Below are 25,077 nucleotides of genomic sequence, written 5' to 3'. Positions count from 1 at the left end.
CCGGGAGCCGTGGAGAGGGCGGGGCTGCTCTAACTGTGGAAGATGTGGGTTTGCGTGGAGAAGGGGGTGAGCAGGCAGCAGCCCAGAGGGCTGTGTGCGGAGGAGGGGGGTCAAGGAAGTGTAGCCCAGGAAGTGATGTCACTTCCTTGACTACAGACCCCAACAGAAATGGAACCTGGTTACCAGGCACCCACATTCTAGGGACAGTCCCGAGCCAGCGCACTTGGCTGGAGACAGTTGAAGAAGAAACATGTTCTCTTCTTGTTTCCCGGTCTCCCAGGGCTTCTCCGCCGGGAAACCCTGGACTGAGAGGTTGTTCAGTGGCTGTAGGCATCTGTGGAACCCTCAACCCAGACGCCTCTGGCCTATTTTGAGGCCACCTAAGGTAACACAGGGTGGCCTGTAGAAGGCTAGTCTGGGACCAGATCTGTTGGGGGCCCTCCCTGGGCAGGCCCACTTCCCCTCATCTCCGTGTCGGAGAAGGGGGACTTGAGGGGAGGTGTCCCCTCTGGGCAGGAATGGGTTGTTGAACACTTGGTAACCTGCTGGTCCTGTCATGGCCACACCCAAGGACAGGGCTGATAAGGAGGAAAGAGCACTCCTGAGGGGCCTCTTCTCTCTACCAATGGGAATCCAAGGTCCCCACTTTGTCAGCTTTTTGTCCCTGGAGGAGGTCTGTGCAAACAGTGGTGTATGTGTGTCAGGACTGGAGATGTCTTATGGGTTGGAGAACCACCAAGATAACCAGACAGGGCTCTGAGGTTTCTGCCTGGCCGCTGGGCACTGTATTTGCAGGACTCCACACAAGAGATGGGACAGGATCTGGACCATGGAGTCCCCCACTCCATCTCCCTGCAGGAGGGGCAGGTGCCCCATGACACTAGCAGAGCCCAGGACGGGCGGAGGGTGAGTGTGAGCGAGGAGACTCAACACCCAGGAAGCCCCAGGTCCCAGAGCTGCCCTGCTCCTCCCCTGGGCTCCCTCTTAGAGACCTGCTGGCAAAGGACTCTGATTCCCCGTCTCCCCCACCCACCCTCACAGCCTAGGCCCTGCCTTGGCCAGATGCAAAGTGAATGACCACATATGAGTCAGAATCTCAAAAAGAGACTTGGACAGAACTTCAGTTCATGTTAAGTCAACAGTGTTTCTGCATTTTTCTACACGTTGTCCTGTTTCTCCTCCATCCCCACGTGTCCACGTTGGCCTGACAAACCTCATCCCTCCCACCCAGGGATCAGCCTCTGTGTTCTCATCTCTAGAGTGGGATGCTGTGACAGCAATCACAGGGATGAGGTAATTCATGCAGGGAGGTACTGTCACTGAGGTGCTGACACAATGATCTGAGACACTAACGCATTTAATCATCGCCCTCTGCCCCTGGTACTGGTGATGCCAAGAACCTTGAATCTGCTCATGGCTCACTTCTTCCACCTCTGGCACAAGACCTTGTGGCTTGAGCATTTGGTCTGAGCTCCAGCCCAAACCCCCCGGGGGTCCCTGGTGCTGCCTCTGCCTCATGTCTCTCCTCTTTCCACCCCAGGGGGGGAGATGGACCATCAGGGAGCAGGGATGAGACCTACAGGGTGTGGAGCCTCCAGCGACACAGGCTGGAGAAGCTGGTGGCCAACCTGGTGCCTGCCATCCTGGGTGGCCACCCCTCCTATGTGAACACATTTCTGGGCAATTATTGAACTTTTGCCACTGCCCAGCAGGTGCTGGACCATCTGTTCCAAAGGTGAGCACTCTGTCCTCATGGGACATTGGAGACTTGGCCCACTTACTAGCAGTGACATGAGGCATTGTTCCTTTGCCTCCCTAAGCCTCAGTTTGCCCCCCTGCATATTGGGGTCAAGAGACAATCAGGCCCTAGGAGGGTAGGAACAGAGGGAGACCATCGAAAATGCTTTCTGGGGCCCTGGCTCACAGAAACGGCAGCTGGCGGGGCTGTGGTTGTGCTAATTTGTCATTGCCCTCCTGCCCATGAGGAAGCCTCTGCCTCCTGTGTCACTGGGACTTTGGCCTTGGGTGGAAGTGTTTTCCCATTTCAAAGGGGATCTGTGACGCCATTAGCTGTCCCTGTCCTGGGAGAGTGAGAGCAGGGAGCCCTGGGAGGGACAAGTGGGGTCCCAGGCCCACTCAGATGTGTGCTACGGGACTGGGTGGGCTCACTCATTCCTCAAATACATAGGAAGGGCCCCCAGGGACAGGGGCTTTTCTAGGAACAACCATCATTTAATGCATTGAGCAGACATCAGCCCTGCCCTCCAGGGCTTCCATTCTCTCGGGAGTCACACTGTCACACTAGACACCACATCCAGCTAGTGTGCTCAGGACAGTCCATGTGACGCCTTCCTGCTCTCCTCTAGATACGGGTGCAGCCTCCCTGTTACTGAAGAGGACGGGGGACCCCTGCACCAGCTGACACAGTGAGTCTCCTGGATTGAAGGGGGAGGGACTCCTTCCCCAAATACTGTGTGAAGCTCTGGGCTCTCTGGTTGGGCAGAGGTGGGCAGAATCCTGGATCCCACATATCCTGTGAGTCTGGCTTGAGAGCAGAAGCCTTAGGGCTTCCCCTGGCAAAGAGGAGACGAGACCCAGAGAGCTGTGGATGGGACTGTGGCGCTGTGAGGGGCATCTGGGAGGTCAGAGGACAGAGTCAAGCCCTAAGAAAATCCACAACCACCCCCTATCCATCCCATCCCTGCCAACACACCCTTTGTGAGACGCAGAACACAAGGGGTGGAGAGCATCCTGCCCACCATCTGGTGGAGCCTCAATGGTGGGGACTCAGCTGGTGCTCAGGGGACCCAGTGAGCCTCAGGGCACAGCTGAGCCCATCCTGATGATGGTGAGTGGCAGGGGCAGAAGGAGACCCAGGCAGGCTCCCTGGAGAATTATGCGGCCAGCAGGTGCAGGAGCTAAAGTCTGTGGAGTGAGGAGGCCTGTGGGCAGCCTGGATGGCTGACACAGCCTGTCTGTTCCCTCCTGGCTCAGACACTCATAGAGCAGCTCCCGTGTCCCTTAGAGGGTAGTGCCCAGAGCGTACAGCCTGCCTGTCCTCACAGAGGTGCCATGCAGTGGGGAGGGGCAAGGAGAGGGACAGAGAAGTGTGACAGGTGTCCCTGAAGAGGTAGAGACATAGTCACACCATTGAGCAAGGGCTGTCCCTTCAAAAGGCTTGTAGCAGCCCCTCCTCTGTGTCCAAGCCCGCCTCTGCCCAGACTGCCAGCCGAGATGGGACATGGAGCAGAGCTGGCCTCTGGGTGGGCAGGAGCCAAAGGCAAAGACGCCCAGGTCCCTGCTGGGCTACCCTGGGAGCCCAACGTGGTGGGAACGGCCAAGCCTCTGACTCTGGTGTCCCCCTGCCGACCCCCAGGGCCATGTCCTCCATCCTGGGCACCTGGCTGCTCCAGTACCCAGACGATTTCCACCAGCCTCCAGAATTCCCATGCCTTAAGACTGTGCTCACTTACAGAGCTGAGTATGCCTGGCTCAGACCTGGAGCAGCAGGCCCACCTCCTCCTGGCACAGCTAGAGCAACTGGAACTCCCAGAGGCAGACGGTGACGGTGGGGAAGATGCAGGGTGGGGGATGGGCTGAGCGGGGAGGGGAAGGCACTGGACCACACAGAGAAGAGTCTGGGAAGACTCCCTGGGGGTGGAATCATGGACTGAGAGTTGATTGAGTAGCAGTGAGGGCTCCCCTGGCTTTGGGAGACACGTGGGAAAGCAGTCCTATTGATGAGAGTTTCCCTTCTCGGAGCCACAGCACCAGCTCCAGAACCTGCTGGGGAAACCCCTCTGGACAGAGAGCCAGCTCCAGCTCTCCTGCCTGCGACAGCGCCGGAGCCAGAGCAGAGGGACGCGCTGTAGGTACCAGTCAGGCTCTGCTGCCTGCCCTCGCCTTCAGGGCCGGGACGCCCGTCGTTCCTGATGTGTCTGTGAATTTACAATTCCTGATTCTTCTCAGAGGTGATAACACATTACTTGGGACTTATTGTGTCTGGCTGAGTAATGGATGAAGAGAATGATCATGATTGTTTTTTCATTTAAATTTTACACATTTAAAAATTAAAAATAAGGCAGGACATCGCGTTAAGGCACACTACGCTCCATGCAGGGGAATTTTGATTTGCAACAGCGGCACCCACTTGAGCTCAGATGAGCAGAAAGAGTCTTCCCAAAACATAAGGTGCCGGAGAAGCTGCTGGAAGGTCTGAGCCTCAGGCCAGGATTCCTGGGAGGTGCTCACAGGCCCTCCCGTTCCTCAGGCTCCCCCAGCAGTGACCCACTGCCCCGCCCATGTCCAGTCCCCAGGACTGGCATCCTTGCATTCAGCTTCCGCAGGGGAAGGACCTCTGCCTTTTCCCCAAAACCAGAAACAGAGGGTGGGGAGGCTGATGATGTCCATCAGAGTAACGTCTGGGGATCCTGTGATTGGGGGTGACTGAATGAGGCCACGCTCAGCGCTCTCTCTTCTCTGCCTGAAGATGGCTGCCCCCATGCACACAACGTAGGGCCTCACGGGGAGGAGAGTCTAAGCTCTTCCTGGAGGGGGAAAAACAGAAGACCCTGATTCAACTGGGAGCAAAGGAGAGATCAGAGGACCCAGGGGAAGGGCCACCTGGGCTGAGGCTCGACCTTGATGCTTAGGAGCACAGGCTCAGTGTCAGTTTGTAGGACTTGGCCAGAAATCATCACACCCAAGCCTAAAGGCAAAACCAAATTCACCTCGACAAAACACCTTCAGTACAGAAGCCCAGACAGCCCTGGGCCACTTGGAGGTTTTGAAAGCTTGAGATGCTGTGTAGCTTATGACGGACCTGGGGTTAAGTCACACACTCCCAAGTTCTTAGAAAACCACAAACAAAACCTGTCAGACTTCTGATTCTGCTAAGGGCCCCACCTGGTCAAGCCCCTAAGGAGATGCTCCAGTGCCAGCCAGTCATGGGAAACTTGCAGTTCAGCTGCGAGGATCTGTAGTCAGGCTGCACGGGCCATCCAAGCCCCTTGCAAGTCGCCCACCTATACATTCTGGGGTTTGGCTTTGAGAAACTCTTCAACCCATCAAGCCCCGGGGTTCATACTGTCCATTGCAGGTAAAAACTGTGTGTTCATGGTTTGCAGACCTTGCAAACAACAAACCAGCCCTTTTGCTTCAAGACATCCCGATTCTTTTCTGGGATTTAATTCTAATTTTAGGATGACATCTGAAACAGTGCGTAACTACTTTAGATTAGTGATGTCCAAATCTTGATTGAGTATTTGCTGTCTGTCAAGCACTGAGCAGAGAGCAGACTGAGAACTGACTGAGGAGCTTCCTGGTCTGGGAGAAGCTCTGAATCCACAGGAGAGAAGACATGCCGGAAGTGCCTGCCATCCTAGGAAAATGGACAGAGCTCGTGTTCGGGGAGTTCAAGGAGGGATCCTAGATTTAGAAGCTGCCTGGGGAGGACAGGATTGGGCTCCACTTTCAGAGATGAAGAAGACATGGTTGTGGAGGAAGCTGGCAGCAGGAGCAATAGAAACAGGTCCTTTAAGGACAAGGGATCAAAAGGAACATGACGCAGCTTTGAAAGTCATGTTTTCTAACATTTTCAGTGGATACGGTCATTACACCCGGTAACTGACAAAGTAACCGGTAATAGAGGGTCATCTCGTTTTTTCGAGTTGGACATCATTTTAGATGAAATGAGACAAAGATGCTGCGTGATACATTTCAAACCTGTGTTGACATTTGATTGTTAATGTGAACAGGAAAGGGCCATGCATGTCTTTGTTTGGATAGACTCACTTCTCTGCACCAGACACACAGGGCGGGGCTGTGGACAAGTGACCCCAGCACGTTCCCACTCTCTCCCTGCAGGTCCTGTGAGGCAGCGACGTCCTCTCTGTTCTCTGCTGTGGACCCAGGGCCAAGCTCAGGGGCTCCATCAACTCTCTGTGAGGCCCTGCCCTTGGGAAGTGCCCGGTCATGTCATGATCAAGACGAGGACTTGCACTAGAAGGCACAGCCAAAATTTTGATGTCATGGAATTGGCTTTCTCCTAACAGCAAGACGGATGTTGTGTGTGTGTGAATGTTGCCTGTTTGTCTGCCATCCAGGGAGCCAGCAGCTCCCATGCCATTCCTCATACGGCCACCAGAGGGAGGTGTGTCACTGCTTCTGAGAAACACGCTGCTCCATTCCGAAGTGGTCCTGTCCAATTGAGCCTTCCTCAGAAGATGTTTTAGAAACTGAGGCTTTCTTTAAGCTATAGAGATTTGCTTTTCTTCTTCCATCTCATTCGGGATCTAATGTAAATCTACTCCAATTCACAAGTAGAAGGTGAGCCACCAAGGGGAAGTTGTCCCTTGGGATACGTAGACATGTCTCATTCTGTGTCCAGCCCCCATCTGTGACCACTTCTGTCCCTTCCTCTCTCCTCCAGCCATCTGTACATACTGATTTCAATAAAACACTTCGACAACCAGTGTGATGTTGTAGAGATATTTTAAATTATGTTGTCTTGTGTGTGTGATGTGGATCATTGAGTGCAAGGGCTCTGCTCACAGGACAGTGGGATTGTCCCTGGATCCCTAGGAGACAATTGAAGGAGGGCAGTAGGTCTCAGTGGGAGTCACTCACCAGGAAAGATCTGCTCAGCACAGCCCAGGTGGGTCCATGCTGTCTCGTATCCTCACAGCACTGAGTCTGCTTTCCCCTGGGGAGCTCAGCTAAAACCCTGTGTTTCCTGAAGGAGCATCTGGGTCAGAATCAAGAACAGGGATGTTAGCAACCATGGGAGAGGGACAGGTTATGATTCTAATTACCTGATCCTCTGCCTACAACAGCTTTCCCTGTATTGTATTGTGTTCTAACCAATGGTCAGCCACCTGGGAGCAGAGTCTAGGCCTTGGTTTCCAGTATATTACAGGTCTCTAGTCCAGCGCTTGGCCAAGAAGACATGCTTGCACTGCTGAATGAATGCACTTGGGAGGGAAGACAGGACAGGTCTGCAAATGTATTTGAAATGGGGACTGTCCTGGAGCTGTCCCGACAGGAGGTCATCATGCATAGGCACCTTCCTCAGCTGCCAGGCCCTTTGCACCTCAAGACCTTCCCACAGAGCCCCTCAGCCAGGACCCACCTGATCCCAGGGGTCGCCCAGGTCACATCTCACCTTCTGCTCTTGCTTCTGTTCTCATTTCGCCCCCCTTGATTGTCCCTTAAGTCTCAGAGGACACCTCTGATTCCCTCAGGGATCCAGTATCATAAAATTAGATCGTATGGTCCTAAAGTTCCTTGCTGGGACTAAATTAACAAATCAAGAATCATGTAGATACGCAGCTGTGCATGACTATCGCAATGGGTGTTTGTCTTCAGCTTCTTCAGGGGTCGGGTGATGGCTCCTCTACTGCAGTCTGAACTCTAGAACGGGTTCTTCTAACTTCCGCTTGGGGCTGGGAAGCTTGGCATCTTCTATTTCCATTTCCTCCTCATTGGTGGCGTCTGTCTTTTCTTTCACGTCAGGATCCTTAATACCGTGCATGAATTGGATGTGTTTCTCCAGCATCAGCTGTTTCACGAAGGTCCGCCTGGAGTCTGGGCAGTGCGAGCAGGTGTAAACCTTCCTGATGCCTGTGTTTGACCCGGTTGTGCTGGCAGAGGCTGAGGGATGAGCTGAAAGATCTGTCACACTGGCGACTGGGGTGATTCCTCATTTGCTTCCCGTGCTCCTTCCTCGCGTGGGAAATGTCAACGTCTCTCTGGGTGAACAGGCGGTCACACCCCAACACGTTCACCCAGGACTGGCCACTTTTTTTGTTTTCACTGATTTCTTCACAGGTGTTGGGGATTCCTTTCCCAATTTCTCTTTCCCACTCATGGATCTGGTATCTGTGTTTTGATTTGCTGAATTTTGAGTTCCAGGCTTAATGCTCAAAGGCAAGTCTATACCCAAGTTCGGAGGTCCTTCCATGATTTTCAGTGTTCCATGCATAGATGTGACATGGTCCATCATGAGTTGCTTCTGTGCATATAAAAGAGAACAGTCTGGACACTTGAAAACAGACACCTGGTTTTCAATGTGCTGGTCACAGTGGCGATATGGCAGGGTTTGCAGGGTGAATACAGTGTCGCACATGGAACACTTATATATTATTTTTGGCTCTCTGATCCTGATGCCGGGGTGCTGTGTGTAGGCATGGGAATGTGCGCTTGGGGAGGACTTAAATGCCACTGGACAGATAGGACACTTGTAGAAGACTTCACACTTGCATGTGAGACTTCAGTGTGGCCACGTCAGGGTACACAACATTGCAATGCAAACATCGAAAACCAACTCTCGCGTGTAGCGTACACAGTTCTTGGTGACGTGGGTGTGGAAGTGCACCGACCTGCAGATGGCCCCGCACTCGGGGCATGTGCAGGGAGACTTGTGCTGATGGATTCTCTAGTGGGAGGCGTAGCTGCACTGGTCAGGAAGCCGCATCTGACAGACAGTGCAAGTCTTTTGTCCACTCACATCTGCACCCTGCGGGACGTGGGCAGCCAGCGATGTCTCACCCTGGAAAACTTTACCCTGCAAACATTCCAGACTACGCCTACAGAGCTTGGATGGGTCTTCATCCCGAGGCACAGCTGGAAGGATGGGTGTGCTCGAAGGGGCTGACGTGACCATCTCAGTTACGTCAGACTGAATTTATGTTACAGTGTGTGTGATGGCCCCACAGAGCTCAGGAGAGTGGGAGATGAAGCAGGATATTGCTTGATGAAGAAATGAGCATTTGATCTGCTGGGACCGGCTTCACAATCAAGTGGAAGCCCTGCGTCACCTCTCCCTTCTTGTGCCCACGGGCATGGGACAGGAGGCTGCACTTGTCAATAATGAGGTTCCTACTACAGTGCACGTCACTTCAATGCACACGCTGCATCTGTCCTACTGTTGGGTCAGGCTCTTTTCAGGGCAAAGGAGTCCCCACGCTGCAAGCACTTGTACCCACGGGTTTATAATGTGACGCCCGTGTTGGCAGGAGGACTGAGGCTGGGGATGTAAACTGGGACTGGGCTGACGCTGCGCAGCACCTCATTGAAAGCTTCCACCACAGAACTCTGCAGGGAGGACACCTCCAGGACCCGTGACACCGTTTTGGGTGGCTGCGAGGCCACCACATCGATTATTGCCTGCTTTATTTGCTGCTGAGATGTGGTGAGCACTTGGCAGAGCTCAGAGGTGGCCTGGGCGCCCTGAGGCAGAAGGTTAAGTTGGCAAGGTGCACAGTCTTTGGCACGAGTTGGTGTTGGCCAGGCTGGAGCCCAGCACCACGGCAGTTTGCTGCTGGGTGGCACTGGCAGCATTAATGATGGCGCTGCTGGTGCCCTGAATGGAGGCAGCAGATATGACCGTCTCTTATCACCGTCGTGTTGTTGGCGAGCTTCACATTAACGACCTGCGAGCCGGCCGTCTTCACAGCTGACACCAGGAGGAAGGCAGTCACCACAGGCTTGATCATGACCTGTTTGGGCGTCAGCTCGGCAGGGGCAACAGCATTGGTGATGACCACTGACTGCACAGGTGCCCTGAGGCTGGAAGGAAAGGACAGTGGCTGAGGCTGGAGATGGCAGAAGCAACATCACAGACACCACCATGGACCCCTGTCTGCTCTGAAGGCTTTTTTCCAGCATCAAGATTGACTTCAGGCAACACCCTCATCACCATCCCCTTGATTTCCCCAGAGGACATCTTGATGGTTTCGATGCGGACTTTGGGGATTACTGGCGTTGACCCTGCGGGAGAGGAGGGCGACCCCTCGCTACCGTTCTCACTGGAGACGCTCCGGGGAACACCCGGCTGCTTGAGGGATGCTGTTTTCATCCCTTGGATGAGACTCCGGGACTCAGGAGACTTTTCAGTGGCTCTAGGGCTGTCATTTACTTCTTTCGGTAACAGAGAGGACTCCCAGGAGTTGGTCACTGGTTCTTAAGAGGAGTTGGAAGTGGCCTTTTTAGCACTGAGGGCTGCCATCACAGCTATGCAGGAGGAAAGCCTGGAGGATGGCTTGGTCCCTGATGGTGCCACACCACCAAGGGAGGTGTCATTCTTCTCAGAGCTCAGCTTCCCCTCGTGGACCCTGTTTTCAAGTACCCTTTCAGAGTTTTCCTTCAATTTATCATCCATTCTTCTGACTTTAAGAGGTTCATAAACACTAAGATTTATAGAATTTGTTTCCATTTCTCTCTTAACAACTTTGTTTTTATCTAGATTGCCTGATGTAGAGATTCCAGTTTTGCTTAAGCTTAAGATGTTTCCCTTCGTTAATTAGCAAGAAGCAGGCACACTACATACAAACTTATCTGTTACAAGAAAAATACATGGCCTGTCTAAAACATGTTCTATTTCAAATTTTAAAAATGACTTAAAACTTCTTAAAAAATAAAAGGAAGAGCTCTTCCAAGAAGGCTCACCTATAATAAAAAACACAAAAGAAAATACGTTGCCACAAAAGGAGGAGGAACAGAGAAGTTTCTGACTTGATTTTTGTTGATGGGGCAGGAGAGGAAAGACTACATGTTGCCCATCTTAGGAAATATGCAGACAGTCCCCTCTCTCCCTCTTCTTTATTTCTGTCAAAGTATTTTTGGAATTATAAATAAGCAAGATAATGATATGAATACAATTTCAGAAAAGATCTAATTACAATAGCCAAGACATGGAAACAGCCTAAATGTCCATCAACAGATGACTGGATAAAGAAGAAGGTGGTATATTTATACAATGGAATACTATTCAGCCATAAAAACTGACAACATAACGTCATCTGCAGCAACACGGATGTTCCTGGAGAATGTCATTCTAGGTGAAGTAAGCCAGAAAGAGACAGAAAAATACTGTATGAGATCGCTCATATGAGGAATCTAAAAAAACAACAAAACATAAATACAAAACAGAAACAGACTCATAGACATAGAATACAAACTTGTGGTTGCCAAGGGGGTGGGGGGTGGGAAGGGACAGACTGGGATTTTAAAATGCAGAATAGATAAACAAGATTATACTGTACAGCACAGGAAAATATATACAAGATCTTGTGGTAGCTCATAGTGGGAAAAAATGTGACAATGAATATATATATGTTTGTGTCTAACTGAAAAATTGTGCTCTATGCTAGAATTTGACACAACATTGTAAAATGACTATCACTCAAAATATACAAAGAATTCATACAACACAGTATCAAAAAAAATTATACAATCTAATTTTAAAATGTCAAAAAAAAATTTCTCCTTTTAGAATAACATGACTGAAATGAAAAAAAAAGAAAGACCATGACTGAAATTTGGGTGTGTGCAAAACACAAGGCCTAAAAATCTTTAATTTAAATAACATGCCCATTAGGTTTTTTTTTTTTTTTTTTTTTTTGGAGGGGGTGCTTCCCTTTGCTTGGTATGTGTTTCTCATTTTCCCTTAAAAATCTCTGGATTTTAAGGAAATAAGAAAAAGGGCTGAGCTGAAAAGGTTATATATACTGGAAGGGGAATAAAGCTCTTGCAGGGCCTCCAAAGCCATAATACAAACCCTGGCCTTGACCCTGAAAGTGCTGGTGCCCACCAAGGGCCACAATCAAGTGGGCAGGCGTGCATCTGACTACAGTGTACAATATACTGGACTACAATGTAAATATGGAAGAGATGGACAAGGAGGATTCAGAAAAATACACAGGACTCAAGACAAATGGATAGGAAAGCAAGGCAATGCAGAAAAGTTGACAGCAAAAATGAAGCAATGTGAGAGGGTTGATAGACGCCCTTCAGATCATAGTCTTCTAGTCCTCCAGCCTCAGAAAAACTAACCACCCCACTATACAACAGACCTCCCTCCACTCTTTCTTGCAACCTGAATGCCCCTGGCAGCTAAGGGGGAGAAACCCTCTCTTTTATTTAGAAATCTGGCTCTTCTAATGGGCCTTCCTGTTAAAAAATACCCATATGTTCCCCTTTTTAAAGGAGACCATCCCAATAGCCAGAACCTGTCCACCTCTGTGCTGATTCAGCCCAAATGTCTAGACACTCACATACTTCTCACAGTTAAATCACGATGATCTAAATCACACATAGTAATCCCGCTTCCCTGGCCAGTGGGTAGATCAAACAAAAGTAAGTGAGCCAATCTTGGCCAAGGTGAGGGAAAGGCTACTTTTTGCAGTGGGTGTGCAGGGGTCCTAAGGGCAAGAAACCATTGCTCTTGCAAATAAATATACTGGAAGAGGCCACCTCCTTCCACTGGACATTAGTTAAGCAGACAAGTCACGTAGCTAGAGTCTGCACAGGGCCATGAAGACAGCTAGCAAAGACAAGATGACATGCAGGGGACAGCATAATGTAAAGACAGAAACTGAATCTTTGATGCTCTCACTGAGGCTGGACTTTTGCACCTGAAGCCAGTTGGGCACAGGTTGTAGCTGAAGCTCTCTCTGACGTCAACCAAGGCCACAATGAATCCATTCCTCCATTAACCTGGGGGTTTCCTCATTAAACCCAATATATTCTTACTTTGAAATGCACCTTCTAAACTTCACCAAATGTGAGGGGGTAAGAAAAAGTCGTAAGTTAATTAGGTAATGATATGAAGCTGTCACAACGGAATCTTTTTAAGACACATAAAACAACGCTGAACTATTACTTACTGGACTCTCTTGGCAGAGACACTCAAGAAGTAGTGCTGTGTATGAGGCCACGATGCAATTCTCCACGTGCTTGCCAGCATGCTGAAGAGCTGAAAATATTTAAACCAAAAACTGTACATTAAAACACACACACACACACACACACACACACACACACAAAATCATCCAAGAAACCAACACCTCTGTTAGTCATCTTTCCTTCGAAACTGCTAAACATCAATAAATGGTGCTAGGAAAATGGAATATCCACACACATCAACAAAAAATAACACAAATGGAAGAGGACCTTAATATAAGAGCCCAACCATAAATCCCTTAGGAGAAAACACAGGACTAAATCTTTGTGACCCTGGGTTAGGAAATGGTCTCTTAGGCACAACAACAAAACCACAAGTGACAAAATAAAAAATAGGTAAGTTGGACTTCATCAAACTTAAAGCTTTTGTGTTTCAAAAGACACCATCAAAAAAGTGAAGACAACTCAGAATTTATCTGCAAATCAGGTACTTGATCAGAGTCAAGTCTCTTGAATGTATAGAATTCTACAACTCAACCAAAAAATGACAACCCAATTAAAATTATGGGCAAAAGTCTTTGAGAACTAGTACTGTAATTTATGACAATAGCTCTCAGTTTACAAAGTGAGGCCAATAAAAGAATCCCCAAGTTTCAGAAGTATAAAAACCTTTAGGGGTCCTATTATTCAGCTGCTTCTCTTTACAGATAAGTAAAGAGAGAAGCAGGAAAGGAAAGCAGACTTTGCCTGCATTGGACACATACCTTCCCCACTGCTAGGAAGCCTGTGAAGAACTCCCACAAGCACTGAAATATCAAAGCTTGTCTGCACTGAACTAGAGAGGCCATAAAAACAGCAAGATTGTAACAATGTATGAATTAAAATGTTTTGGAGGAAAAAGAACACATATGTAATTTGAATACATCAAAATAAACACACCTGTATTGAGGTCAAGTTCTTCATCATCTTCCTCCTTCTGTTTCTCTTCTGTACCATCCGTCTTCTCAGTTGACGCCCGCCGCATCTCTCCACTTCTTTCTTGCCTCTCTCCACTCTCATCATGCTGAGTGGTGGGAGCATCTCTGATCAACTCATCTGTTTTACTTTCTGCCAACTAGGCTGCTCTCTCTCGCTCAAGGAATAGCTGATAAAGATGATTTTTGAAGATCACTGAGAGAGATCACCAACCAGCATGAATATATGCAAATTTAAGGCTCAATTTGCTTTTAAACATCACTAATCCTAAGAAGCATGCTGTCTGGTAAACAAGTGTAGATATCAATAAATGCCCTTGCTCCTCATCCAACTGAAGGCCAAAAGTATAAAAGCTGTTGAAATTCAATCAAGCAAATTAAGTGCATCTACTGATGATGCAGGCATTCTGTTTATAAGACTGAGAATCTCAACACTTTTTCTTAATTTGGATTATACTGAGAGGAAATTGGAATAAAAAATACAAATGAAAAGTTAAAAGAATTGAACAATTTTTAAATCCTAGCAGCCTGGATAAATTAACTGGAAGGAAGAAAGAACACTGAATAAAACATAATATTGGGGGGAAGCAATACTTCTTTAAAATGAATTTAAAGGGATTAAGAGATAAACAAGAACCAGTAAAAGTAAAAAGCTAGTTCTCAGAGAAAGACCTAGAACTGGACCTCAACTAGAATACTTAACAATGGAAGTACAATTGTCAATGGAAGGACACACCAAAAACTCTAAAAGGGAACCCCTAAACCTCCTGCCTTCACTCCCTTTATTTCCACTTGCTGCTGCAGTGCCGAACGTACAGAAAGCATCTCGCATACTCATTGATACGACCGGGGAAAACCACGAGTTACTGATGGCAGCTACCTGAAAACCACAGGCCAAGGAGATCTCAAAACTTTGCTAAATATATACAAGCATGGTATATAAAATTTAATATCCTCAAGAAAGTAAAATTTCAGCTTTATATGAAGCAGTATTTCTTAAAATTGGTTCCAGGTTCCCTAGGGGTCCACCAAATCCTTTCAAGAATTTGTGAGCTCAAAACAGCATTCATAAGTATATTAAAAGGTCAACTGACTCCTTTCATTCTCTCACAACTACATGGTGGGAGTTTTCCAGAATCTATATGCCATGTGATTATGTTTATACACCAGTGGCTTATAGAATGAGTTCCTGAACTTTACAATTTTTTGTTTTGACTTCTAATTTATCAATAGATAAAGCACACACAAACAAAAGTTACTTGGTATGCCCAATAATTATTATAATGTATACTTTACATCACGTAAAAGTATACGGAATAAAGAAGTCCTGAGATCCAAATGTTTGAAAAGGAATGATAGGCTCCTAGTTATGACTCAAGAAAACGAGAAGTTGCAGGTTATTACCTGAAGACACAGATCAAGCATTTCTAGTTTCAGAAAGGCCAAAAGGATTAACAGGTTAGCAAAGGCTTTGGAAAAAATCGTAATAATAAAAAAGGTTCATGATCACTTCTCAACATGTGCAAACTGTCACTTAAGGAAATGATAAAGGTAGCTAGGAACTGGCAGAAAGTATTATACTGGCAAAAGTGAAAACCAGTAACAGCCAGCACTGTCAAGAAGCAAAAACCCACATACAGTTTTACAGCGGAGTATAAATCAGCTGACAAGGGAGTATGTGATTGGGGTGGGGCAAGTTGGGGACATCAATTTTAAATATACATACTCTGACACGATTCCTAAGCAAGGAAGTTACTCCAAAGACATACATACTTTGAATGGTATGCCCCAATATTTAGGTACACACATCCCGGGCACAGATCAGACCAGTAAGTGATGCTGGAGGACTTGAACCAGATGGGATAAAGCTAAAACTTGATTTGTAATTTGTTGTTAATAATCTACATTTGATTCATAAACAAAGAGGCCCTGTTTCTGTTTTTTGCTAACAACACGTAAGGAATGATTACAGTAGTTGGAAACAGTCAGCAGAGTAAATGATAAGTAAGGGTACACAGTCTGAGTGTGCCTCACTGACCCGGTGAGAGAGGAAGAGGAAAAGGAGGGGAGGGAAGGTAGGAACGAGACAAGGTAACAACAGATGAAGAAACTGGACAGATGTAAAAACTGAAGGTGTTAGTTTGTTTTTAAGTTGTTGCTTACTGCACTAAAGCCTGAACTGCAGGGACTTGTCCAGCCACCCTTAAACTACCATCCCCCTCTCCCCTATAGAAGGAAGAATCAAAAGGACATGATGTTTCCATGTTGACAAGACAGTGCCAATTCCAAGCATTATACTCAACTAGATTGACCAGTAGACCTAAACCCTACAAAAGGTAAAATATACCTGTTACCACAGGTGAGAATTGAAACAAGTGAATATACAACTTTTATTGACAGCTAGAAAACTAATCAGTGTGCTATCATCTTCAGAATGGTTAATAACCAACTTATAATTATAAATAATGGTCTTCCCAAAGAATGATTTCACCACTTTTAGTTCTTATACCCTTTATTTTCACACATGGCCCTTCATGGCTCTCTTGTGCGCTCTAAGAGGTTCTATTCATAGGAATTGATTGAAACTCACAATATACTGAGCAACTGATTCTTAAATCCAAAACTAAGATGCAGTCTTGGTCATCTTAACAGATCAAGTACTCATTTCTGAAATAGTCACTTGAACCCACCAGCCCTCGAATACCAGACCTCTGCCCCTGAGGTAGGTGCCGTGGAACCTGAAGCACACAGCTCACAGCTCTGCCCGTCACACCACCCTGCCCTCCTGCTGTGCTGCTGCCCCATTCTGACACAGGGAGTGGGAAGAGGATAAAGGCTGTCACCATTTTTATGACACTAACAACGAATATGCATCAACACAAATATTAGAAATTAAAAAGGTACAGCTTTTCCTTTATTGAGACACACTGTTGACAATAATATTTCTGAGCCAAGCTACCAGGCTGGTTTTTAAAATATCAACTGCTAAAAGCAGTTAAATCTTTACATGAATAAGTGAATTATATGATGGCAATTTTAAAATGATGACATTAAGAAAAGAAGAAACAAGAGGAGTAACTTATTTTTACATGTAATACAATCTTTCAGTGAGAATACATGTAGAAAATACGACCTACCATTATCATTAGTTAAACTGAGCAGCACCCCAGGGACGGCCCTCATGCCGTCTTCTACTGCTCTGCCCACGTGATTGGTGATATTCTGGTGAGGCAGAGGCTGACTGTTGGGTAAGCAAATACTGTTCTCAGCATGGTTATACTGCTTAGTTAATTCTGTACAATGTTGTAATGCTCTTAAGAGAAAACAAAATGTAGACTGTTATGTTAGACAAACATAGTTATATTAAGAATTTCTACCTACTTGGACCTTACTGTTTTAAATTTGTCATAAATGCTGCCAAATTAATTTTTTCTATTAAAGAACTTAAAATGTACTACCTATTTAATTGTGTACCAAGCATGTCTGGGTAGTCACGCTAGGTGCTAAGATTTTGCCTTTATTTTGGGAAAACTTGATACTAAAATTTTTTCTGAGCAAAGTTAGAATTATAAATTCAATGCAGATGCTTATAACTTTACTACCCATAGCTGTCCCCCATTTTACAAAACTCTCCAGCATAACAACCTACCACAACCCATTCCCCAAACAAGTTAAACATTTAAAAGCTAACACTGGGCACTTCTGAATTTCATTTAGATGTTTTTCCATTTCAAATGTAAGCTCTTAGCTTAGGTAAAGAGTATTATTTATATTAATATTGCATAATAACCTTGTATAGATAAATATTAAATACTTCATAAACATCAGAACAAACCAAGTTTTCTTATGGAGGTACTGGGGATTGAACCCAGGACCTTGTGCATGCTAAGCGTGTGCTCTACACTGAGCTATACCCAACCCCCTACATCATATTTTTTAACATGAGGTCATTTAACTGACATGTTTCCTGGCAGTCATACAAGGGTATCATCTATATCCAAGGATTCTCGAGATGCTACCCAAAATAACAAGGAAATATAATCTTTAAGTGGGTCTAGTATTTCTGAAAACTCTGTAAATCACCATGTCCATTGACTTAAAAAAGTCTATGAGAGACGAAGTAAGCTGACTCTGTCAGCTGAGTCTTCATGTATTAAAAACCACACAAAACCCTTAAAGAAAACTGTACTATATCTGATTGCTCTCCAGCTGCTCCTTAAAATGTACGCTCTGGTTAAGAAGTGGTTCCTTGCGTCTAACATGAAATAATTTGTTCTTTAGAAGTTTGGGGATGTTCACCAGAATTGCCATGCTGTTACTGTTAACTCACAGGCTTTAAGGAGCACTGAGCTAATAAATAATAAAGCTGCTGGTGAGGTGGGAACAGCAGGAGAATATTTAATTGTTCAACATGCTGTCCCTGCTTTAATCAGGGTTCTGCTGAAAATTTCAAAAAGCCATATGAGTGGTCTTTTACAAACATCCAATTCCGACCTCTACTGCCTCTTCTAAGACATCTGACACAAAGGTCCTAATCACAAAGGTTCCTAACTGCCTCCTTTTAGAAGGCACATGTCAGGGGTCGTGAAGTATACAAAAGACATTTTCAAACAAAGAAACAGATTTTAACTTGCAAGAATATACTTTGGTAAGGGAGGGTAAACTTGGTTATAGAACAACCAGAATATGCCTTAAGGCTACTAAGTGATATAATTTATAAATATAAGACAAACAGAGATGACAAAGAAACCTACAGATTAAAAGCAAATCTATTAGAAACTAGAGACTCCTAGAAATTTGAGACTATTGGAAATTTGAATAATGACTGCACATATGATAATATTAAGCAATTAATAATTTATAAGGTATGAGAATGGTACTGTGGTTATATTTTAAGAGTCCTCTTTTAGAGATTATATACTCAAGTACTTATGGATTAAGTGATTTGAAATCTGTAATTTGCTTCAAAATAATATAGAAGGGGGAATGGATAGAGTTATACATGGAAACAGGACTGGCCATGACTGCTGGTTATTCAAGCTGAATGAGGTGTACAACAGGGGTTATGATGCTACTGTCTGCTTTTATCTGTTTGAAATTCTTTAAAATAAGAGGTTAAAAAACAGATAAACGAGTCAGGCTGAAGTGGGTATTTGATACTATACCAAGGATGTTGGACATACATCCAAAGAAATAAGGTATCACACAGAATTGGAGTTTGGGATTATTATTACAAAGCAGAGATCTGTGGAAGGTTAACCCCCTGTGGTACTGGGATTGTACTGGACAGGCTAGAGACCAGAGAACCAGGGCAGTGATATCAAGAACTGGGGTAGAGATATTAGGAAGAAGCTGCTATAATGAGCTAGAACCAGGGCTGGAGACAGACTTGGAAACTTTACATGCACTGAGAAGGATGAAATAATGCTATCTGCAGCAACATGGGTGGACCTAGAGATGATCGTATTAAGGGAAGTAAACCAGAAGGAGAAAGACAAATACAATGATACCACTCATAAGGGGAACCTAAAATGATGTCATGAGCCTATTTACAAAACAATAATTACTCACAGAAACTAACAGACATAGACACTTTTATCTTTGGTAACATGTAGTTACCGAAGGGGAAGGGGAAGGGGAAGTGGGAGTCATAGGTTAGGAGTTTGGGATTAGCAGACACAAACTACTATAAACAAAATCAATAAACAACAAGGTCCTACTGTACAGCACAGGGAACTACATTCACTAGCTTGTAATAACCTATAATGAAAAACAATCTGTCTATCTATTGATATCTATCTATAACTGAATCACAATGCTGTACACTAAAAACACAACACTGCATATCAGTTTGAAAGGAAAAAACAAAGAAAGCATGACATTTCAGAAAAACTTACTTAGCTGATGAAACAATGAGTTGGGAATCTTTATACGCTATCAAGTAGCTTTGATTCTCTGGATTATGCACTGTTACCTAAAAGAAAATTTTTGAAATTTCATGGCAATCCATAACATTCATTCATTAATTCACGCACAACATGCAATGCTCTAAAAGACATAAAGATGAAGAAGGATTGTCAGCCTTTGTCATCTAAGGGAATAGCAACCCCCGTGTTCTAAATTGAAAATAATAGAGCTATTGCTTTAATACAAAATTAAAACATCACTGTTATAATTGCTTGTTCATAATTAATATATTCTGTACTATACATTCCCAGCAATGAATTACCAAGCATTTTATTTTTTTTATTTTTTAACACCTTTTATTGATTTATAGTCATTTTACAATGTTGTGTCAAATTCCAGTGTTCAGCACAATTTTTCAGTCATACATGGACATATACACACTCATTGTCACATTTTTTTCTCTGTGAGCTACCATAACATTTTGTGTATATTTCCCTGTGCTATACAGTATAATCTTGTTTATCTATTCAGAAAAGAACAATCACTAATTTAATAAACAAGCTAATATTTAAAGTTCTTAAAGTAGATTCATCTAGCATTTTTAAAAATTATGTTTATCAACTGTACTTGAAGTACTCTAGAAAAGCCAAGAAATAATTTCCATTTCATCTATGCCAGAAACTTTTCATTCACAATAGGTCATTTTCCCATAGGTGTTTCAAAAAAATCCCCTGCTAATCCAATCTGGCCAACACACAGTCTATATGTCTTGAAATTCACTGGCAGCATAAATTCTAGTCTACTCTGAACTTAGTTACGTCATTCAGAAAAGTCAAAAAACAAATATACTTATGGCATACAGTTCAGAAGTACTCTTCAAAGCCAAATATTATAAACTGTGATTATAACAATGCGACTAAGTAGTTACATCAAGAAAATTCGTATTAATTAAAAAATATAACAAAAACTTGACTGCATTTAACTATTATTTTCTACAAACAAGTTAATGTATTTAAGCAGGATTCCACATTAAGGAAAGAACTATAATGTTTGGCAATATGAACAAACGACACGCATGATTTCATACGGCGCAACAAACTTAAAAAAACTACACTGCTCATTTAACATGTTCTTTAACTTTGGTTGCTCAAGAATGCGTTACAATTTCAACTTGGATTAGCAAAAGTAAAACTCTAGGGATGCTTAATATAAAACTATGACAGTCTCACACACAGAGTCATATCTAAGATTAAATAATTTCTCCCATTATTTGTTCATACTTACACTTTCCTAAACTCATAAACATCTCTCTGCTCCCCATAATGAGGCCACTAGTTTCTGTTCATCTTCATCTCTACTTAAATGATCCACACATCTTTCACTAGGAGAAAAGAAATGAATATACATTAGCATGTCTCATCACTTCAATACTTATCCCCTTATCTAACATATAAAAGCCATCTGTACACATGCTATGAATATGCTAGAACTTCTCTGAATACTATTTATTCTAAGTTTTATTCTGTGCAGTGTTAAAATATGAGATTGTAATTAATTTTTTAATCTCTATAACTCCCCCATATCAAAGTGTTAATGGCTTTATCTTTAAAAGATTTTCAAGACACTACTAAAGAGAACAGATCTTTTCAAACTGCTGCAATTATTCTTTAAAGTTTGTGAATTTTCTTCAGGCTTTAAATAATATATTAAAATGTTTTATGTATATATATATCATAGCTTTACAATATGACCCAGACCACCCAAGAGCCAGAGTTCTTCTTTAACAAGTCTCCTGCTCATTTAGAAGTAGGGGACAGTAATGTGTCCATAGCTAAATGTCCAGTCTGAAAATCAGAAGCACCGTTAATGAATATTGATGCACAACAAGAACTCTGAAGCAACAACTGTAGAGATTTTTTTTAAAAAAAAATACTGTATGCAACCAGCCCATAGTATTTTGGGGGGTTGTGTAATTAGGTTTGTTTGTTTATTTACTTTTAATTTCTTTCTCAATGGAGGTACTGAGGATTGAGCCTCATGCATACTAAGCATGTGCTCTACCACTAAGCTAAAACCCCATAGTAGTTTTATAACACACTAAATGCCTTTTTCTGTTAACCTAAACTTACTTAAATTGGTATCAGGAAAGTCTTAAACTGAAGAAATTTTTTTAAACATTTTTTATTGATTTATAATCATTTTACAATGTTGTGTCAAATTCCAGCGGAAATTTTTTTTTTAACTACTGGCTTATTTCAGAGAAAATCCATTATTTCCAGGAGTCGATCATTTGCTAGTTTAATAAAATACATACCAGTACTGTTATTTCTACCATATAGAGGCTCAAGGGTGAGGCGGATAAACCAAAGGGTACATGTATTTCAACTATAGATCAATATGTTGAATTAATTTACCACAAAAGTTGTAACAAGCACCATTGCATGAAGAGAGTGTGGGTGTGTCTAAATTTTTGCCTAATGGTAAAAATTGGTATCTTACTGCTATGCTTGGTATTTTTCTGTTTTGAAAATGAGCCTGTTTTTATGTATCAGTTAACTGTATTTCTTCTACTGTGAGCCCCCCTGTCAAATATTCCTTCCTTCTTTTCCAGCAAAGTTTCTTATCTTGTTCATATTGTTCTCTATATTTTCTTATCTATTCTGAATAAAAATCCTTTGTTACTTTTAGGGCTTCAGATTCACCACTTTTAAACTTTACACTGCAGCGTTAGCAGCTTGGATACCCGTCATGCGGCCACCATGACAGCATTATACACAAATAATGATTTAGGACCACCACTAGAGGGAGCACAGAGCACTCAGAGTCTTATTTATAAACCAGCCTACTTTTTCTTTTCCTTTATTTTCCTTTCATTTCTATTTTTCATTTTTATTGTATTTCTTTAAAAAAAACACACACACACACACATAGCCACGCTCCCAATAAAGGGCAAGCTGGTTCCTGCTGCAATAAGTAAGCTTTAGTCTAACAAAAGAAACGCTTTAATTAAGCAAAGCTGAAAAGACCTGACTTTCTTCCCAAAGTGTCTTTCCTTTGAAAGAAACTTTACATTAAGTCTGCCTGACCTATTTGAAACTGAATATAAATTACGTATTTAGAAATGTAAAAAAAATCTAATCAACAAAAATCTTAGTATTAATTTGATTTAGAAGAGATCTAATCACAGAAAGCAACTTTAAGATTAATGTAATTTATAACATAGCTGTTAATACAAACATGAAATACACAATACTGCATTTCCACAAAGTGTGGGTCAGGAGTAAAGCAGTCTAATATTTTTAGAGGCTTTCATTTATAACCTAGTAATTCCAGAATTTCTGTTATTCTGTCCACAATCTTTAATTTTCTAATAAATAAAATTAAGCCACTAAATGTCAGTGAGGAAGTCACAAACTATTAGAAAAGCCAGAGACTTTCAAATTATGAATGAAGATAGCAACTAATTAATTTATAATTAATTACACAAACATGAAATTATAAAGTATATTTCATTACTGTGGCACTCTAAGGTTTACTACCAGTGGCCCAGGTAGTTCTTCTGAGTCTGGATGGTTCCAAAGTCTGGCATTATATAGAGCTTTTGTAGGAAACTAGAGAAATGAGAAAAAGGGTCAACCATTTCCACCCTAGTGTGGTGCCTTATAAAATTACCTCATTTTAAAAAAGAAAATCATAAAGAATAATTGAAATACAGAAACACACATCTGAGACAGAGGTCAGACAGTACCTGGCCCCGTAGCAGACATGGTGTCACTGGGCTCTTCTACCACAAAATCAACATGTGCACTCAGGTAAAGGGTCCCAGGTCCCAGCCTGTCTCCTAATGGCTTTATGTTCTGAGAATGTAGAAATGGTACAAACAAAAGAGAGGGAAGGGGGAGGAGAGAACTGACATGTGATGCAACTAAAGTTTTAACTTTTCAGAAGTCACAGCTACATCTATATTATATTTATCTTAGGATACTGTAGCTTTTTTTTCTTTTTGAGGTATGGTTGGCACACATTAGGTCAGTTTCAAATGAGTAACATAATCATTCCATACTTGTACATATTGTGAAATAGTCACCCCAAGTCAGTTGATGAGTCCAAGCTGTTACTGTTTGCTACTTAACAGGCCAATAAACCAAGAGAGGAGTTGCTGGGACAAGGAATAGTGACTTTATTCAGAAAGCCAGCAGATGGAGATAATAGCAGACTGGTGTCCCCAAAAACCTTCTTACCCGAGCTCAAATTCAGGTTTCTTTTATACTAAAAGGGGAGGGGTTGTGGTTGGTTGGTGCAAACCTCCTGGAACCTGAATCCTTTCTTTGCTGCTGTTGATCTGGTCACAGTGTTCCTATAAATCTCCACAAGACCAATGTTCTTCTGTGTTTTGCAACTTTTTATTTCTATATGAATGGAAAGGTGTTCTTTCAGGGTCAGAGCCTGGAGAATAGGCTCTTCTGTACATTTCAGGCTAGAGACAACATTCTTTTAGTGATTACTTTGTAGCAAAACCAACAGAATACAAAGCTTAAAATACAAGAAACAGATCAACATGGAGTCAGGTTTGTTCTTCCCTATTTGAAGTCTAGATGAACTTTCATCACCATACACGCGTAAACAATTTTTTTTTCTGGTGAGAATTTTGAAGGTCAACTCTCTTAGCAAGTTTCAAATATGCCATATAATATTATTAAGTATGGCCACCACGCTGCTTCTTACATCTCCATGCCTCATTTGTATTAAAATTGGGAGTTAGTTCCTCTTCACCTTCACCCATTTCTCCGCACTCACCTCCTGCCTCTGGAACCACCAATCTGTTCTCTGTATCTATGAGCTTGGATCTCTTTCTTAATTCCACATATAAGTGAAATCCTCCAGTATTTGCCTTTCTCTGAGTGATTTCATTGAGCATAATGCTCTTGAGGTCCTTCCATATTATCACATGTCAAGATTTCTTTCTTTTATTTGGCTGACTATTTCATTGTACACCTGTATCACCATTTCTTTATCCACTCACCTGTCATTGAACACTTGGGTAGTTTCTACATCTTAAGCGTTGTAAATAATGCTGCAATGAGCATTTGGGTACATATATCTTTTCAAGTAAGTATTTTCCTTATATGCATGACCATGATATTGAGCAGTACACAAGCAACTGACACAATGTAGCTGACTGTACTTCAATTTTTTAAAAAAAGTTAGTGTTTTCCTTTTCTTTGGATACATACCAGAAGTGGGTAGCAGTGTTGTATGGTAGTACTGTTTTGAATTTGTTGAGAAAACTCCATTCTGTATCCATAGTGACTGCACCCATTACATTCCCATCAATAGTGCACAAGGGTTCCCTATTCTCAATATCCTCTCCAATATTTGTAATGTCTTAGCCTTTTTTGTTGTTGTTGATAATAGCCATTGTATTCAGTGTGAGGTGATATCTCATTGTGGTTTTCATTAGCACCTCCTTGATGATTAGTGACACTGAGCTTCTGTTCTTGTACCTATTAGCCAC

General features: G+C 43.4%; 1 protein-coding gene and 1 pseudogene across 1 annotated transcript; both read right to left on the bottom strand.

Moving 5' to 3' along the window:
- Positions 1–5,659: 5,659 nt before the first annotated feature.
- Positions 5,660–13,705, bottom strand: LOC102506636 (annotated as a pseudogene).
- LOC116667323 (wings apart-like protein homolog) lies at positions 10,819–24,877 on the bottom strand. The gene is given in 8 exon segments (XM_032492025.1): positions 10,819–10,834; positions 12,666–12,754; positions 13,621–13,825; positions 16,365–16,461; positions 16,793–16,968; positions 19,553–19,629; positions 20,847–20,943; positions 24,797–24,877. Coding segments are annotated over 6 exon segments (576 nt in total). The 5' UTR covers positions 24,868–24,877; the 3' UTR covers positions 10,819–10,834; positions 12,666–12,754; positions 13,621–13,767.
- Positions 24,878–25,077: the final 200 nt, after the last annotated feature.

The sequence above is a fragment of the Camelus ferus genome, chromosome 11, assembly GCF_009834535.1.
Source record: "Camelus ferus isolate YT-003-E chromosome 11, BCGSAC_Cfer_1.0, whole genome shotgun sequence".
NCBI classification, from domain to species: domain Eukaryota; kingdom Metazoa; phylum Chordata; class Mammalia; order Artiodactyla; family Camelidae; genus Camelus; species Camelus ferus.
Note: the sequence above shows the minus strand (reverse complement) of the source record. Positions and strands in the feature narration are given on the sequence as shown.